This window comes from Pyrgilauda ruficollis, unplaced genomic scaffold, assembly GCF_017590135.1.
Source record: "Pyrgilauda ruficollis isolate IOZ18807 unplaced genomic scaffold, ASM1759013v1 scaffold113, whole genome shotgun sequence".
Lineage (NCBI taxonomy): Eukaryota > Metazoa > Chordata > Aves > Passeriformes > Passeridae > Pyrgilauda > Pyrgilauda ruficollis.
Genome location: NW_024509544.1, coordinates 99,255 through 118,134, shown reverse-complemented (window position 1 = coordinate 118,134; position 18,880 = coordinate 99,255). Strand labels below are relative to the sequence as shown.

Below are 18,880 nucleotides of genomic sequence, written 5' to 3'. Positions count from 1 at the left end.
AAGGAGGAAGGCGTGGGAAATCTGGGGGAGCAGGGTGAGGTTCTGCTTTTCTTTTTTCCCAGAAGGGAACAAAGTGGAAACCAAGCAAACAAACCAGAAAAGCAAACATTTATAGTCCACCAATTATTCCTTAATGAGCTGTGTCCTCCCGGCCCAGGGGTGGGAGGGACCCTGGCAGGCACCACAAATTTTATCCCTTTCTGCTCCAGGATCCTTGTTTGTGGTAATTGCAACCCATTTTTCACTCCACCTCCTGCCACTGTTACACAACATTTATTGAAAGCACATTTGATGGTAATGAAGTTTCTATTAACTATGATTAAGTTTCATAAGGCACCTGAAGATAATTTAAGATGTGCAGGAGCAGAAAGTGAAACATTTGGTTTAGTGCATTAGGAGAGGTAATTGATTAAATTATCTCATTTACAAGGAGAGCTATGCAGGAGCTGTGCAGGACCCACCTCCCCAGCTCTGGGCAGGAGATCCCAGAGGTTCTTCCCAGGGATGGGATCTTCCCCATCCCTCCCACAGCCCAAAGTCCTTCTCCTCACTCCTGGAGCACAGGGATCACGAGTCAGGGGCTCAGGGAAGAAATCCTCCAGTGGAACAGGCTGTTCCTCCATGATCTTCAGCACTGGCTCTGATTTTGCATCCCTGATGAGTGGGGAAGTCCTGGAGCAGCTCCTGCTCCGTGAGCTCTGTGTCCCTGCCCCGGGGTGGAACCGAGCCCTTTCCATCTCCAAATCATTCCCACTGCAGCTCGTTTTTGGGTAAATCACAAAATCTCAGAGATTTCACTGGGATTCTCTCCGTTTTCTCTGTGAAATGGAACTGCACAGACAAAAAAAGTGAGCCCACTGCCAGAGCCCAGCCTGGCCCAGAGCAGGGACCCATCAGGGCTGATTTTGGGGACACCCAGACAAACCCAAAGGTTTAAGGCACCCTCAGCCCCTTTTGCAGCTCCCTAAACTGATTTTGGGTATCCTGAGAAAAAACTAAGAACCAGGAATGTAAAATCACAGAATCACCAAGGGTGGAAAAGCCCTCGGAGATCACCAAGCACCACCAAGGACAGCACCAGCCACGGCCCCAGGTGGCACCTCCAGGAGTGGGCACCTCCTGGGCAGCCCCTGCCAATGCTCTACAGCCCTTTCCAGGGGAAATTCCTGCTGATGTCCCACCCTGGCCAAGGCCCTTTCCAGGGGGAAATTCCTGCTGATGTCCCACCCTGGCACAGCTCAAGTCCATTTCCACAGGGAAATCCTGCGGATGTCCCACCCTGGCCAATGCTCTACAGCCCTTTCCAGGGGTAAATTCCTGCTGATTTCCAACCCTGGAACAGCTCAAGGCCCTTTCCACAGGGAAATTCCTGCTGATGTCCCACCCTGGCACAGCTCAAGGCCATTTCCAGGGGGAATTCCTGCTGATGTCCCACCCTGGCACAGCTCAAGGCCCTTTCCAGGGGGAATTCCTGCTGATGTCCCACGCTGGCACAGCTCAAGGCCATTTCCAGGGGGAAATCCTGCACATGTCCCACCCTGGCACAGCTCAAGGCCATTTCCAGGGGGAAATTCCTGCTGATGTCCCACCCTGGCACAGCTCAAGTCCATTTCCACAGGGAAATCCTGCGGATGTCCCACCCTGGCCAATGCTCTACAGCCCTTTCCAGGGGTAAATTCCTGCTGATTTCCAACCCTGGAACAGCTCAAGGCCCTTTCCACAGGGAAATTCCTGCTGATGTCCCACCCTGGCACAGCTCAAGGCCATTTCCAGGGGGAAATCCTGCACTCAAGGCCCTTTCCAGGGGGAATTCCTGCTGATGTCCCACGCTGGCACAGCTCAAGGCCATTTCCAGGGGGAAATCCTGCACATGTCCCACCCTGGCATAGCTCTACAGCCCTTTCCAGGGGTAAATTCCTGCTGATTTCCCACCCCGGCACAGCTGAAGGCCCTTTCCAGGGGAAATTCTTGCTGATTTCCAACCCTGGAACAGCTCAAGGCCCTTTCCACAGGGAAATTCCTGCTGATGTCCCACCCTGGCACATCTCAAGGCCATTCCTCTCCTCCTGGCCCTTGTCCCCCTGGTCTCCTGCCCCGTTGGGGTGGGCAGAGCTGCAGGTGCAGGACAGAAACCCCAGAGCAGCCCTGAGATGATCCCAAGCACAGAAACACCCTCCAGGTGAGACAGGAGGGAGCTGAGCAGGGTCAGAGCCAGCAGCAGAACCAGATCTGCACCAGGAACCCCAAACTCTTGCAGAAATTCCTTTTTTTCCTAATTCCAGGTGCTGCAGAGGTCGATCCCGAGCCGAGCCAGGGCTCCCTGTCAGAATCTGCTGAGGATGAGCACTCCCCTGGCTCACTGAACCTGGGATCACACAGCTGCTTTCAGCACGTGCTAAAACCTCTCATAAAACCTTGGCTCCTACTTAGCTCCTAAACAAATAACCCAAACGGCAGAAGAGACGAGGAAAATCATATTTACAAGAGAAAAAAAAGAACTTACTTTGGGGTTTTATTTCATGAGGAGGTTTTTTATCTGAGAGGGAGAAGGAGAGGGAGAAAGGGAGAAAGTTGCACTTAATAAATTTACATGGAGCACATCTATCTCCTATATTGCTTCTGTCTCACTCTATAAATGAAACATTTTCTCCTCGTTTGCTGACAATATGAATATTTTATGTTGTCCATGTTTTTCTCTTCATCTTCTCTTTTTTTTTTTTTCTCCCCCCCTCTAAATCCCTATCAGGAAGTTCCTTTGCAGCAATTTCTCACTTGGTTAATTCAGGTTATTTGTTGGCTCTATTGGATGCTGTTGTTTATTTACACCTCAGCAAGAAGGAAGTTCAATACCTTGCAGTGGATCATTGGCAAAGAGACTCAGGTCAGAATTAATGATTCCTTTGTGTGTTTGATCTATGGAAAGGCTGGTGATGGGCACTTCAATTAGTCATAAGATATAAAAATGCCCAGTTTATTCACATTTTTGTACTAAACACCCCCAATAATAGCACCTCTCTGTGTGTACATGAACACACAGGTCCATGTGCCCCCAGCAGATGGAAATATGGGACAAAAGGGGTTTTCTATGGGACTGCAGCTCTCAAAAATTACCCTTCTCTGCCTCCCTCATGCCAAGCACTTGAGTCATCATTTATAACCTAAAACCTGCCAAAATTATTCCTAAAATTGGGAGACTCAGGCACATTATGAGGCTCCTTCTCTTCATTTTAATGCTTGTGAGGATGCTCAGTTTAGAAATACTTAACCCAGAAGATCACTGGATTTTTGGCTCCTCACCAAAAACTGGGTGGGATGAGGTTTTTATTTCCCTGGTTTTGGTTTTGCAGGAAAATGAGGCACAAAAAGACCCAGAGAGGAGGGTCAGACTGGAGTCTGCAGTGGAGCAAACCCTTCCCTGCTGCTGGCAGGGGCTGTCTGCACCAAACTGCAAAGATTTCCCATGGAAATGGAGATTCCTGGGTCCAGGAGCCTCCTGGCAACAGCAGCAGCACTGCTTGGAAAATGGAAAACAAAATGATTTGGGATTGTGCTGTGATTATTCGGGGTGCATTAGTAAAAACATGTTTGCAGGTCAGTCCTTGTGGCCCTACTTGTTTGTTTTGGTTTTGGGCACTGAGAGAAGAAATCAATAGGTTTTGAAGTCAGGAAAAATAACTTTAAAGCAAACAGATAAAAGTAAAACAAAGAGCTCTCAAAAAACCCCCTCTCTTTTATTAAGCAAAGAGAAAGCTTTCACCTCTGCATGAAAGAAATAATTCCAGCCTGTCAAAGCATCCAACTGGGAATACTGGGAGGGAATAAACACTGGGAGAACAAACATGCAGGACACCAGTGAGGTACTGGGACTGTCTGGGGCCAAAGCGACCTCTGCATCCCAGGGAATCCATCTGGCAGCCCTGGAAACCCCTGGAAACCTTTCATCCCCACATGAATCTTCCTCCTGCATCCAAGTCTGGATCTACACAAGAGTTGTAAGTTCCAGGAGAAAATCCCTGAAGGAAAAGCTCTTCCAGCTGCTCCTCAGCAAGGGCTGGACCTTTGGGATCCTCCCAGGGGATCCAAGGCCAAAGGGAGCTCTGGGATGTTCCTGTGGTGTCTTGGGGTTATTCCCCAACTCTCCAGTCAGGGACTGAATAAAGAACCCCAGAGTTGATCCATTTCCATTCTCTGCCTCCCAAGGATCAGGATTTTCCCAGCCAGCTCCAGGCTGGCTCTTCCCTGGCACCCTCCATTCCCATCCTCCCCTTCAGCTCATCCTTATTTGTTAACCAAAGGACTGTTGCTATTTCTGCCTCACAGAAGGAGCAAAGTTAACGAGTTGTGCCTGATAAAAAACCTCCAAGAGATTGGTTTGCTGTGGCTCAGGGCTGCATTTCCTCCACAATTCCCCACGGAATGAGAAGCGGAGCAGGAAAGGCACATACTGGAAGATGAACAGGGGAGAAGAGATTTTTTAAAAAATAGGCTAATTGCATCAATTCGTGTTAGCTGAGGAAGCAATTACAGCCCTAAGAACAAGGAGGACAGAGGGACAGCTCGAGCCGTGAAGGAGGGACAGGATGACACCTGGAGGGACAGGATGTCTCCTGGGGGTGGAAGGAGCAGGAGACACAGAACACTGCAGTCCAGCTGGACCCACAGGGAAATGCAGCTCCTGGAGCACAGGACAGGGCTTGGAGCCACCTGGGACAGGGGAAGGTGTCCATGGAAGGTGTCTCCATGGAGGAGAGTGGGACTGCAGGGCTTTAAGGTCCCTTCCCACCTAAATCAGGATTCTGGAGCTCCAGGAAAAGGAGGGAATGAGTTTGTGTGACCCCAAAGGCCTCGCAGGGCAGAGCTGAGCCAGCTCTCCCAGTGCCAGAGGCTCCCTGGCACAGTCCTGGCTCTGTCCCTGTGCCCCCAGGCATGGGTGGGGTGTGGCAGTGCCCCCACAGGACCCCACGGTGGGTAAAGGAGGGAATTTGGGGCAGGACAGGAGCATTTCCCACTGGTAGTTCTCCTGCAGGCAGTGACCTGAGTGGGGCCACCTTGAGCTGACCCTGGGGACACCACAGACAGAGCACGGGGGTGGCAGGTCCCCTCTGCTGTCACACCCCCACCTGCAGCCCTTCCCACACATCCTCCTGCCAGCCCCCCATGGATATGCTGACAGACACCAGGATGGATTTGGGATTGAGCCAGCCATCGACAGGGACAGGAATTCATCAACAGACAGGGAGAAGAGAGACCCCAGGAAACATCCCAGATCAGTCCCTGAGAGCTGAGTGAATGGCACTGCTCCCAAACCCTCTCTGGTAATTCTTTCTTAAAACACAGGGAAGGAAAAATAAATTAAATTACATTTCTGTCCTTGGATACCTTGGAGCTGTTCTGTAGCCCTGGGAATTTTAAGTGCTGGGATCCACAGCCAGAGTGCTGAGTGTTCCCTCCCACCAAACCCCAGCAAAATCTCATTGAAGCTCTCAGCTCAGGTATCTCTGAAGCCTGAATAAATACACAGGATGCTCTCTGCCACTGGGAAAGTATTAAAATCTCAGGGCAACAGAAAAAGAGAGTTCATTTTGTTTATAAGAGAAAAGGCAATGCAGAACCATAGAAACAAGGACAGGGGGCTGGTTAAACACAACATTACAGAAAACAGACACATCCTTGTTTACATCTCCCAGCCCTGGCACTCCTGATGGCTCCCAGGGCTGCTGTTCCACCTGACGAGGTGACAGCCCCTCCACAGGGACAGGAGCAGGCTCAGGGCAGGGATAAACTCACAAATTCCTCCCGTGTGCGGAGCCTGCGCAGCTGCAGGGCTGCTCTGCCCAGCTCCCCGTGCTGGGGACAGCAGCAGCTTCCCAGTGCCAGATGCTTCCCAGACACTGGTGAAGGGCAAAGCCTTTCCCATGGAGCTGCAGATCTGCCTGGGTTTAACTCCTGCTAAAGGCAGCAAAAGGAGCAAACTCCGACCTTGACCGGCTCCTGCACCCGCAGCTCTCCCAGGGGGCTTTGCCCGTTTGCTTGCAGGGAAAGGCTGAGAGAGCACATTTGGTCGTGGAGGTGTGAGTTCCACCCTGCAAACCCCCTGGATTTGGGATTTTGCATCACCTGATCATTCACAGGCAGAGAACGAGCAATGCAAATCCAGAGACCCGGAAAATTTCAAACTCCACACGGAAAACCAAAAAACCACCTCTCCCAGGGGGCTTTGCCCGTTTGCTTGCAGGGAAAGGCTGAGAGAGCACATTTGGTCGTGGAGGTGTGAGTTCCACCCTGCAAACCCCCTGGATTTGGGATTTTGCATCACCTGATCATTCACAGGCACAGAACGGGCAACACAAATCCAAAGATCCGGAAAATTTCAAACTCCGCATGGAAAACAAAAAACCACCTCCCTTTTCATGGGAATAGCTCAGACACAAGAGCCCCACCCACACAGCTTCCCTGACCTTCAGCCCACCTCTCAGGCCATCCCAAACGCCGTTCCCAGCCCCGTGGCAGCTCACCTTGGATGCAGAGCCCCTCGGTGCAGTTCTCGGACTCCTGGCTCAGGCCCTCGCAGTGCTTGCCCCCGTTGCGCGGGGCCGGCGCGGCGCACTCCCGCACGCGCAGGTGCTCGCACTCGGGGCTGCACACCGACCACTCGCTCCACACCTCCCAGCTGCCGTCCACTGCGTGCCCAGGGGAAACACAGTCAGCTCTGCCTGCCTCGCCAGGGAGCGCCTGCAGCAGCCTTGTTTCATCTCTCCCCTCCATAACTCCGCTTCTAAGCAAACTTCCGCAAGATAAATAATGCTTTTAATGAAATTCTCAGCCCAGGTTTCTGTGTTTCTCTTTCTGGTGTTGCTCACATCGGCTCCCCTCTCTGCATTAACCCCAGACCCCACCCAGGTCCCTGATTTCTCCCCCCGAGCAGGGTTTTGGTGGTGCCAGGGTAAGATCCAGCCTGCCCACATGTGCCTGGCACTGCACCCACACCCTCACCAGGCTCAGCCTAAACGCGCCTGCATTTCCTGTTCCCTTTCCCAATTCCTTGCTGCTGCTTCCCACTGAAAGCTCTCCCGTAACTGCAGCCCCCGAAGCCCTCCCTGGCTGGGCACTCACCGGGGCAGAGGGAGGTGCAGGTGATTTTCTGCACGGACATGCCCTCGCAGAAGGCTCCCCCGTTGAGGGGCGCGGGGTTGGTGCAGGTGCGCGAGCGTTTCTGCCAGCCCCGGCCGCAGCGCGCGTTGCAGCTGGACCACTCCGTCCACGAGGACCAGCCCCCGTTCACTGCAAAACACCAACGTGGAGGGGGCTGAGGGGCTGTGGGGCTGTTCCAGGGCCCCCCAGCTCCAAACCCAAACCCATCCCAGCGGGAAGGGCGTGGCTGGGTGATCCTGAGCGTGCCAGGTTTGAATCAGTGCAGCGACAGCAGCACAAATCAAAGCAGGGCACAGCAGGCACAGCCACCTCTGCCCCCCAGCCCCGACACTGACCATAGACCACCACGGTGGCTGACAGGCTCCTCCTCTTGGCCACGATGTTGGCAGCCATGCAGGTGTAGTTGCCCGAGTCGGACAGGCGTGCCTGGCGGATGATGAGGTTGTGGTCGGCCCTGGTGTCAATGTTCTCGTCCAGGTTGGAATCGATGGGCTCCTCGTTCTTCAGCCACTCCACCTGGCAGGGAGGAGCACAGGAAAACGTGGAGGAGGCCAAAGGCACCTCATGATCTCGTTAATTGGATGGGGAAATGCTTCCTTTGGCTCGTAATTTAGAAAAGCTGATTTTTCCTCAAGGAATATGGAATAAAATCTCAGCCGAGAGAGAATAGGAAATCCTCCCAACAATATTTTTACATATTGCTCCTGCTGCACCATGCATTGGATGTTCAAATACTTGGACAACTACCAGTTCTATAAAACAGATAATAAGTATTATCAATTCCACTTTTTTTGTGAAGAAACAAGAAAATGAAATTGCCTGACATGGCACAGGGGAAGAGCCGAGTCATCACAACAGATTCCCAGCTGACACAAACACCCTGAGAACAGAGGCCATTAGTGTTTGCTGCCACGGCCCATAAACCCCCTGAAAGGCTGTGCACGATGTGTTCCAATCCATCTTCTCCAGTTCACCACCCAGCATCTCTGAGCACGCCCAGGAATCACCGCAAGGCGCCTTTCCGCTCGAAACATTAACAGAAAATAGTTAAGGCATGGCAAGCTGCTGTCACAGGAGAGCAAAATTAAAAATAGAAATAAAATCAACGGATTCTATTAAAAGACCAAAGAGCAGGGGGTTGTTTTAACAGCTTTTCTAGATCTGGAGGAGCTCTGGCTGTGCCCTGCAGTCAGACTCCCTTCTCCACTCCCTTTAGATGAATAACCTTGTTTAGCAACTTGTGGAAGGACTTGGAACTTTGTGGTAATGAGCTTATGGCTGTGGTAGCTGCAGGCATTCATTAGCACTCAGCTCTGCGCAGATGGGCTGCAATTTGTACATTTTCCAGTTCCTAAACAAATCTGCAAACGCTGACCATCAAAGCCAATTACGTTTGGTGCCAGGCAGCAGACTCCCCTCTACAGCAGCACTCCCAGCTTTGCTGGGACAGATCCAGCCCTGCACGTCCCGGCCAAGGGCTGCAAACTCACCTGGAAAAGGCTCCAGGTCTGGGGCACCTCATCCCACACGGTGGCTATGGAATGAAATCATGATTTGACACATCTGTGCAAATGTGTGTTACCTGAGGGGGAGGTTCAGAATCACACATTTCACACTGAAAACGGGGGAAAGATTCCAGCTCTGTGATCCCTTTGCCATCTCTCTGCCCTCCTGTATCCAACCTTCACTCCCACTTCCCCTGTGCCTGCAGGAGCCTGGGCACACCTCAGGAGCAGGGACCAAGCAGCTGTGCTAAATCCAGGCATGCCAAACCTTTCCCTGGATAAAAGCCCTGGCAGTGTGTTCCAGCCATGCCAAACCTTTCCTTGGGCAATATCCCTGGGAGTGTGCTCCAGCCGTGCCAAACCTTTCCCTGGACAAAATCCCTGGGAGTATATTCCAACCATGCCAAACCTTTCCCTGGACAATATCCTGGGAGTTCCAGCCATGCCAAACCTTTCCCTGGACAATATCCCTAGGAGTTCCAGCCATGCCAGACATTCCCCTGGACAAAATCCTTGGGACTTCCAGCCATGCCAAACCTTTCCCTGGACAAAATCCCTAGGAGTTCCAGCCATGCCAAACCTTTCCCTGGACAAAATCCCTGGGAGTGTGTTCCAGCCATGCCAGACCTTCCCCTGGCCAACATCCCCTGGATTTTGTTCCCTTTCCCTGCGGTCTAAAGACACAGAACAACCAACTAATCCACTCACTATTCAGTTTCCCTTCTGCAGTTAACCTTAACAGTAATTATCCGAGGGGATTTCAGCAAAGAAATTAGGAATTCAATTTAAATTATGGAGCAGCCGCACGGGCATAAATCAAGTGACAGGAGTTCGATGGTGAACACACTTTATGTGCAGTGAAATGGGCAGAGAAATGACAAACACGGCCAGCATTCCCAGAGTCCATTATTTCACAAGTGTGTTTATAAATGTTGACTCTCCTCAGGCCAGGGGATTTCTGGGTGGTGAGAGAGGTTCAAGGGCCCCGTTCCTGTCAGCCTCAGCCTTGGAGGGAGCACACACTGATCCCGTGTGTGCTGAGTCTGGGAATGTGGGGTTTGATGAGCAGAAAACATTAAAACATTTACATTAAAGCAGAGCATTTCAAAGAATGATGATCCCAGCAAAGGGAGAACATTAAGCAGACAGAACATAAACACCAAAGTGTCGGGACGTGAGATCAAACCCTGATTTGTCGGGGAGGATGGCACTGCCAGTGCTCCCCTCATTCCAGCCCCCCTTCCCTGAGAAAACCAGGTTTATCCAAGGCCATCCCCTGCTCTGCCTCAGCAGATGGAGGCTTTCAAAGATGGAGAACCAAGGGATGGATTTATGGGATAAAAATACATTTAAAGGAGTCGTGATGACAAAAGATGTTTGTCACTGGCAGGGATGTAACCTTTGGGAAACTTCAGCCCCCGCACAAACACTCACAAAGCAACCAGGGAAAATAAAAGCAGCCAAGAAGCTAAAACATCTCCCCACTGGGATGAACGATGGGGTCTGGACTGCAGTGTCTGAAAAGCAAACCCCAAACTCCTCAGAGTTTCACTTCCCTCACCCCAGAGGTCACACAGTTGCTTGTACCAGAATTAAAATCTTTTCTTTTTAAGAATTAGTCTGATGATCTGGAGCCAGACTTTAACCTGCTATAAAATGCTGTAGGTTTGTAGAAAAATATCTGGTTTTTTTTCCTCTGAAATTCAATCTGCTCAGAATTAACGCCCCCTCCCCAGTTTCCAAGGAGGGCTGATCACATCAGGATCTGCAGCTCGGGGGCACCAGGGATTAACTGGGCCCCTCCCTGGGTGGCAGCAGCCCAATTAGCATCATCATAAATTTGTCCCAGTTACAGAAAGCAATTACCACAGACCAGCTTATGGCATTATCAGAGCAAAATCAGCTCAACACCCCAGAGCCTGGGCAGATTGTGGGAGTTAGAGAACTCTTCTCCCTGAAAAACAAAGCTTATCCCAACTCATCCACTAAGAGCTCCTCACCAGTCACCTCTGATGGACATTCAAACATCCCAAAACCTGGGCCTGAATTTTTGGCTCTTGTTGGTGACCTAGTTTGAGATTCCAACCAGATTTAACACCTGAGGTAGCTCCCAGCCCTTGTGGGCATGGTGATGATTCAGGAGGTCAGCAGACAAGGGCCTCCTGTCCCTGCTTTGGGATTATCCTCTGCTGCCCTTTAAACACGGCCTGTGCCTCCCCCATGGCCAGTCCCAGACACATCCACACCCCAGAGAACACGGTGACAGTGCCAGCTCCTCCTCAGGGGACTGTCACATTCCCATTTTCTGAAAAATCCCTTCACCCAGGATTTTTCTCCTGGGAAGCTGAGAAACCTCAGAGAAAAAAGAAAACAATTCTTATCTCATTCGTTTCTCCTGTGTTTTGCTCCTTTGGAATGTGGTTGGAGATTGTTTATCAACAAGTGATTGTTTCATTGGTTTCTACTGTAAATTATTTTGACTTATTAGCCAATCAGAGCCAAGCTGTGTCGGGACTCTAGAGAGAGTCACGAGTTTCATTATTATCTTTTTAACCTTCTGTAAGTATCCTTTCTGTATTCTTTAGTATAATATAGTTTAGTGTCCTTTAATATAATATGGTATCATAAAATGATAAATTAGCCTTCTGAGAACATGGAGTCAGACTCATCATTCCTTCCTTCATCGGGGCACCCCACAAATACAACAGGGGGCAACCAATGGCTTCCTGACCCCAGGTAAAAGCTCAGGGTTTGGGATGGGGAAGGTGACTCAGGACAGCACAAAGGGTTCTTGTTGCAGTCCATGGCGATGTTTTCCCCTCTCTCTCAGGTGGAAAAGCAGCAAAAACCTCCTCACCTTCCTCTAACATGGAACTCCTGCTCCTAAAAATTCAGGCTGGAGGAATGCTCCTCGCTGTTGCAGCTGGAATTAGGATGGGGATGGGCAGGGCAGGTCCTCCCTTGTCACAGTTTCGTCTTCCTTTCCACCCTGAGACTCAAACCAGGAGGGGAAGCCTCCGGTTTAACACGAACCCAAGTGGTGCACACACTCCTCCCTGCCTTTATTATTGTGATTTTATCAACACCATCACAAGCCATTAATCCTTCACCAGAGCCCCTCACAACAGCCGGAGCAGGTCAGCTGTACCTGCTGCATTCCATTTAAATTAATCCACTGAGGGAACTCTGCTCTTGAATCATTTAATCGCAGCGCTGTCACACCAGGCTGGTAAGCATATTTTTCCTTCATTAGATTGAATATATAATCTCATTACAGGAATCTGACACGCTGACTAACCCATAAATCAGCTGGGGGGGCACTTGGTGGTGGCCAGAGGGATCAGCTGAGAGCTCCAGTGATGCCCATGCCCATTTCTGGGTGGTTATTCCCACTCCAGGGAGGGTTTGCTGCACCAACCTCCACCAGCAAGGGGAGAAATCCCCGTTTGTGGCCACAGCTCCTCCTCTGAGCTCTGCTCCCTCTGAAATCCCAACCAAAGACCCAGAGGAGGGAATGCAGGCCAGCATGGGAGGGGGTGAGTCAAAACTCAATTAAAATGTGGTTTGGGATGGGTATGAAGGGAGAGGTGACAGCCTGGACGTGTGCATCAATTTATAGTGGTAGAGGTGGGCAAGGAGCTGACTCAGCCAGGCTATTTTGGATCCCTGGGATAAGGAGCCATTGCTAAAAATGCCACTGCTAATGGTACCTTGTCTGCTTGGTGAAGACATCATCAGATCCCAAATAAGTTTATCTTTATTCCTATTTTTGGAATGTCTACCATTAACAGGAGCACTGTTTTTTATCTCCATGCACAAATGAGGAACAAATCAGCATTAATAACCCCAAAGGTCATTCGGGGTGGGAGTTTCCCAGTGGGACAGAGCACACACATGGCCTGACTTCAGTTACTGGATGGTGAGCAGAGATAAAGGATCCTGCTGCAGCTCAGATCCCTGTCCCTACCGAGCTCAGCAGTGCAGGTGAGCAGCTGAGCCTCAACCTTTGTTTTGCTAAATGGCTCCGAACTGAAGGACACAGAGAAACCCACGGATCTCCTTTGAAACTGGTTCTCAGTGCACGATATTTGGACAGTAATTAAAGTGCTGCTGACACTGAAAAGCCCTCTTTAGATAAGGCTGTTGGTGATGATGTTTGCAGGTTCTGCCTGTCCTGATAGGCAGGATCACATTTATATAGGAAATGCTTGGAGATAAGGAAAACATCACAGGAAGCTTTCAGTAATTGAAACCAAAGCCTTCCAAGGCTGTAATTTCACCATTCCCTCGCGTTCTGGGGGATCAGCAATACCTGGCAATGTTCATTTTTGTTAGCACCTTCAGATGGGAGAAATTCAAGAACTCAACCGTGAGATCTTACAGGAGTCACAGAACGACCTGGGTTGGGAGGGACCTGAGAGATCATTGAACACCTTTAGATTCGTTAAAGAATCATCTTTCTGCACACGCTGGAAACAGTATTTATTATCTTCACCTGATAAACCCCGAACTCTACAGAAATACAATTGTTAGTTAACAAATGGGTGACACTGTGTCACCGAGTACTAAATGCAACAGGCACCAGATTTCCGACTTCCTGCCTTCTCTTTTAATGCTGTTTACAATTAAAAGAGGTGTTGATCTCTGTGCCCAGAGGCAGAACATTCCCCGAACCATGAAAGCATTTCAGTGTCACCACTGGTGGGGCCTCCAGCTGGTTCAGTCCCCACCTCCATCACTGCGAACTTCCCAAATCCCTGCAGGACTCGCTCACACAATCATCCCCATGATTACAAACACAATGATAAAGTCTCACAACTTCTCCTTTCATGTTCAAGCATTCAAAATTAAAACAATTTCTGGCAACAGGGCCAGAGAAAACAGACACGGCTGCAAAGCAGCACATCAAACCCAGAGAGGCCCCAGAGCACATGTCTGTATAAAAAGGAATTATCTATTCAGGGGAACTACAAAGTTATCTCCCTTCTTTCTTCTTTTCAGTTTAGCAATCTAATTCAGAAGTGCTTTGCTCCAGCATTTCTATTTCATGACCTCGCTACCTCCTGGCTGTATTGATTTATTCACAAATCTCAGAAGGAAAACAAACATTTTTTCTGCTGGAAGAAAACCCTGCACAGCTCCCCTGCCTGCCTGAGAGGCAGCACAGCCCTCATCCAAGGGCTGTGTTCAATAAAAGGGAGATGTGCAGGGACTGAAGAGCCCCCAAGGGCTGCAAAATGGACAAAATCAGCAGGAGAGGCACCTGGAGATGCTGCTGACGGGGTGGGAGCAGGGCTGGGAGTGCCTCTGATTGGGGAAACTGGTGCAAGGACACAGGGGACAAATGGGGTGACAGGTTTAACACACTCAGGAGGACAGGGAAGAGTCCAGAGTGTCCAGCAGGGCCTTGGGGCAGCACTGGAGCAAACCCGGGGTGGGAGGGGAAGGGCTGGAGCAGCTCCAGGCTGGAGGAGCAGCTCTGTCCTCAGCCCTGGGGAGTCCTGACCACTCCTGGAGCTCGAACCACCCCCAATTCCCCTGCTGCCAGCAGAAATCCCACAGCAGGAACACCTGGAGCAGCGGCTGAGGAAGGGCAAAGTGTGGCTGAAGGTGTAACAGCAAACAAAATAAATGGAATTTGGGAATGGAACTGGTTTTGTGCTGTGCACAACAAACACCTCAAACAAAACAAGTCTAACTGAGGCCAGGTTTTATAGAATAAAGAGGCTGACACATCATTAGACACCCTGGTTGTAAAATCAGTCCAGACGAGTCCTGTACGAGCCATGACAGCTCTTAATCTTTGCTGAATGGGAAACTATAAAAGTTATGAATTTGCTCTTAAAAGCGCTAAAAAATTACGAATTTGCTCTTAAAAGCTCAATCTAAATATCAGATCAATCACAAATGAGACACTGCACATAGCCAGGCTGGGTCCTGAGAGTGAAATATCTCCGGTGAGAAATGAATCACATTTATTGTACTTGTAACCAATATCCCTTAAAAGCAAAGCAAATATTGCTATTGCAGATCCATAAGCACCTGGCCAAATGCAGGCTGTTTGCACTGAGCAATCCCACCCCTCTCTGTGACTGCAGCAGGATTCACGGCAGGCTGGAACTCTCAGCCTGCTTTGCTGGGGTGTTTTACTGCAGCCCCATTATCCTGCCCGTTTTAGTGAGCGTGTGTCAGACCATAAATACACAAAGCTATGTAAAACAGGCCCTCCCTGCTTCTGGAGTCCTCGCAGCTTTTGAATTTTATGTGGGTTTCGTGTTGTGCTGATGTGCTCGCAGTGAAATGCGTGCTGCCCAGAAGAGAAATGATTTTACATTTCCATTAAAAGCCCTGGCAGTAAATAAACCCGTGGAACTCAGGCAGATATTCCTGGGAACATCTACAGCACTCCATTAAAATGTCAGAATCTGTGTTAAACATTTGAAAAAGCAGCAGTGGATACAACACATTTAAATCTTAAATATATGCATATATTATGTGATAAAGATATTTTAGAGTATTTCACAAACCTCTGCAGAGCACTCAACAGTAATAGTTCAGTAACAGTAAACTATCAGTAATCGTTTAGCACAACAGCTGCCCTTTTATTACAAAAGAAACCCAAACCCAAAACAAAAACAAGGCAAACAAAAAGAACCTGAAACTCGAAACTCCTGAGAACTCCTCCACAAGCAGAGCAGACAGGAGGTGTAGGGAGAGCTGCGAGTTCCTGCTAATGCTCAAATATCAGGTTTGGTCTGAGGGTTCATTCATAAAAAGGGATTTAGAGTGAATTTTAGGGCTCAGGTTTGCACCTTGTGCCTCACAACGGGCTTGGCTGCTGCTCCCCTCTCCATCCCAAGGTTTCCAGGTGGGAATTGGCTCTCCCAGCTCCTCCCTGCTGGTCCAAAGGCCCTCAGCATCAGTGAAGATAAGCAGAGTCCAGCAAGCTAAAGGTTGAGTTTGGGTTTATTAATTTGAAATCCTGAGGTTTTTAAACATTTATCTCTACTATCAGGTTTATGTGGCACTTTAATACCAGGCAGGGACGTTTCTGAGGGACAGGACAGAGCAGTGGTGACAGAATTTATGAACCCCCTGGGGCAGCTTTAGCCCTATTTCACAGCACCCTCAGTCTCACAGCTGCAGATTTCAGATGTCCCATTCCACATCACACCTGCAGATTTCAGATGTCCCATTCCACATCACACCTGCAGATTTCAGATGTCCCATTCCACATCACACCTGCAGATTTCAGATGTCCCCTTCCCACATCACACCTGCAGATTTCAAATGTCCCATTCCCACATCACACCTGCAGATTTCAGATGCCCCATTCCCACATCACACCTGCAGATTTCAGATGTCCCATTCCACATCACACCTGCAGATTTCAGATGTCCCATTCCCACATCACACCCAGGCCTCAAGGAGGTGACAAACCACTCCTGGAGCTTCACTCCAGTGCAGGGAATGGCAGCTCCCTGTCCAATCGAGGGAACATTTAAAAACCCGATTTTCAAGCCCACTGAATGAAACAGGAACAAGCCCTGACAGCTGAGAAATCTGAATGCCATTTGTCACCGATGGAGGAGGCAGCAGTGACACTCCCCAGCACCCCAGCACACCTGCCTGAAGGATTACCAGCTACCTAAACACTTCTTTTTTTTTTGCTGCTGTACCTGACAGAATTAATATTTTACACTCTGAGGCACAAATAAGGCCGAACACACAGCTCAGAGATTATCCCAAACTTCATTAAATGGGTGTTGACCAAGGATTTTCCAGGTTACAGCTCAGCCCTGCTTTGACAGCAGCCCCAGGGCTGGGGGAAGCAGGAGCTGGAAGGAATTACCAGCGAGGAGGGTGGAATTCATTGTGTTTGCCACTGCTGCAGAACCTGTCAGTCACCCTGATGCCTCCTGAGCTGCTCAGGGTGACAGAACAGAGCTGTCCCTGCTCCTCATTGCAGGGAAATGCTCCTGTCACTGACTCCAGCTGAGCCCAGGGAGAGGAAACCCCTCTGGCAGAGCTCAGGGGAGCACTGAGGGGTGACCTGCCAGCACTGTGGGTGTGAAATCCCTCCAGAGCTGCTCTGGACAGTGGGGAAATGGGAATGAGCAGCTCTGCACCACGTCAGGGACACAGAACATCACAGACAATGGGGGGTTCTCAGGGGTAAGGGCTCTGTACCCACTGAGGAACTCACAGCCGCATTCTCCACTGCACTTGGGGATGATTTAAAGCTGAGGGCTCTCTGTGAGCTGGGTGAGCCCACCTGGCTGCCTCAGGGGTGAGAACTGCCAGGGTCTCTGTGACCTGCAAGGGAAGGGTTACAGCCTGCCAGCAGTGCCAAACACCACTCCAGTCTCTTTTCTTTGTGCCTTCTCCCCCACCCCAAAAAATGAAGAGCTTCAAGAAGCTGAAGAGGGCACAGACCGGAGAAAAACTATATAAAGAAACGCTTAAAGGTCAGCTAAGAAGATAAGCAAAGAATGTGTCATGAAATTCGCTTGAGGAGAGGAACAAAAGATAAAGAAAGAGAAGTAACAAAAGCTCTTTTTCTCTACTGCACTGTGCAGAATGCAGCAGAGTCTACAGAAAGGTCAGAACTGCATGAACAGGAAGCAAACCCAACGCATGGCCTGAGGTTCTGAGGGTCCTGCGTGCCTGACCCCAGGCAGGGCTGCACAACTGGCCCTTGGTAAAGCTGATCAGGGCTGGGCTGAGTGAAAAGGAGATTTTGGGGAGCAAACAGAGAGAGCTCTGAGCTCTGCTGGGGCTCCCCAATGGCCCCTCCGCTCTCTGTGGGCTCAGCTGAGCCTCACTTGCTGCAGTTTCCCCCTCTGAGCCTCCAGGCTGAGCTGAGCCATTCTCAGGGCCAGGAGATGAGCACAGGGGGCATTTTGTGCCAGGCTGGAGGTTAAAGATGTGCCCTGAAAGTCCCCTCAGAGCAGCGTGAGGCTTCTCGGGGCTGCGAGCAGGTGCTGAGGGAATGACAGAGTTACAATAACCCAGACTGACACAGGACACAGCAAACACCCCAAAACCAACACTGCCCGAGGGTGAGGAACGCTCTGCCTCAATAATTCCATGTTTTTTAATGAATGACGCAGGCTGAGGGAGGGTTTTTCCCTGGTGGGAGGGCAGGCGTTAAGGGACAGCTGCAGGTGATGGCCCCGGAGGAAATGCCCCATGTGCTGTGTCCCTGAAAACACAGCTTTGAAATGTCCTGGTGACAGAGAAGCCACTGTTCCCTTCCCTGGCAAACACAGCTTTGAAATGTCCTGGTGACAGAGAAGCCACTGTTCCCTTTGCAGATTCCTCCCTGAAATTCCCCAGAGCACCGGCTGTGCCCAGGGAGCAAGGCCGGCCCTGGGAGGGGCCTGCAAGGCCCAACTGTGGCAAAATCCACATTCCACTCCACGTCTCTGAGGGAACTTCCCTCCCTTCCCCCTCATTTTCAGCAGTAACAAAAGCAGAATTATTTCCCCTGAGCCCTGTGGAGTGAAACACCCCAGGGCTGCCATCGGGCCCGGGGCTCAGAGGCCATGTCCCCACCTGGGTTCCTGAGGGTCCCTCAGGAGCACAGCCCAAGCCAAGGACACAATTCTTGCTGACAATTCCTCGATATCTCCTGAGATATTATTATTATTATTATCCTAAATAGCTCCTTGAGGGTCCCTCAGGAGCACAGCCCAAGCCAAGGACACAATTCTTGCTGACAATTCCTCGATATCTCCTGAGATATTATTATTATCCTAAATAGCTCCTTGAGGGTCCCTCAGGAGCACACCCTGAGCCAAAGGACACAATTCCTAAATATCTCCCTGAGGGTCCCTCAGGAGCACAGCCCAAGCCAAGGACACAATTCCTGCTCACAGTTCCTGATCACAATTCCTGCTCACAATTCCTCAAAATCTCCCTGAGATATTATTATTATTATCCTAAATATCTCCCTGAGGGTCCCTCAAGAGCACACCCTTAGCCAAAGGACACAATTCCTAAATATCTCCCTGCAGAGGCTGCTGAAGGACTGGAGGAGCATACCCCAGCCAAAGGACACAATTCCTGCTCCCATTCTTCAATTTCTCCCTGCAGTCTGCTGAGGGACTGGGACACAATTCCTGCTCCCATTCCTCAATATCTCCCTGCAGTCTGCTGAGGGACTGGGACACAATTCCTGCTCCCATTCCTCAATATCTCCCTGCAGAGTCTGCTGAGGG

The 18,880-nt window shown here is 50.2% G+C and overlaps 1 protein-coding gene across 1 annotated transcript in view; it reads right to left on the bottom strand.

The window, feature by feature from the left end:
• The window catches only part of UNC5D (unc-5 netrin receptor D), an 88,936-nt gene that overhangs the window by 19,002 nt on the left and 51,054 nt on the right, over window positions 1-18,880 (bottom strand). The window contains exons 5-8 of the mRNA XM_041479666.1: window positions 7,488-7,668; window positions 7,114-7,281; window positions 6,516-6,680; window positions 2,504-2,536 (exon numbers count right to left, since the gene is read on the bottom strand). Coding sequence (XP_041335600.1) covers window positions 2,504-2,536; window positions 6,516-6,680; window positions 7,114-7,281; window positions 7,488-7,668 — 547 coding nt within the window. The remainder of the gene's footprint in view (window positions 1-2,503; window positions 2,537-6,515; window positions 6,681-7,113; window positions 7,282-7,487; window positions 7,669-18,880) is intronic.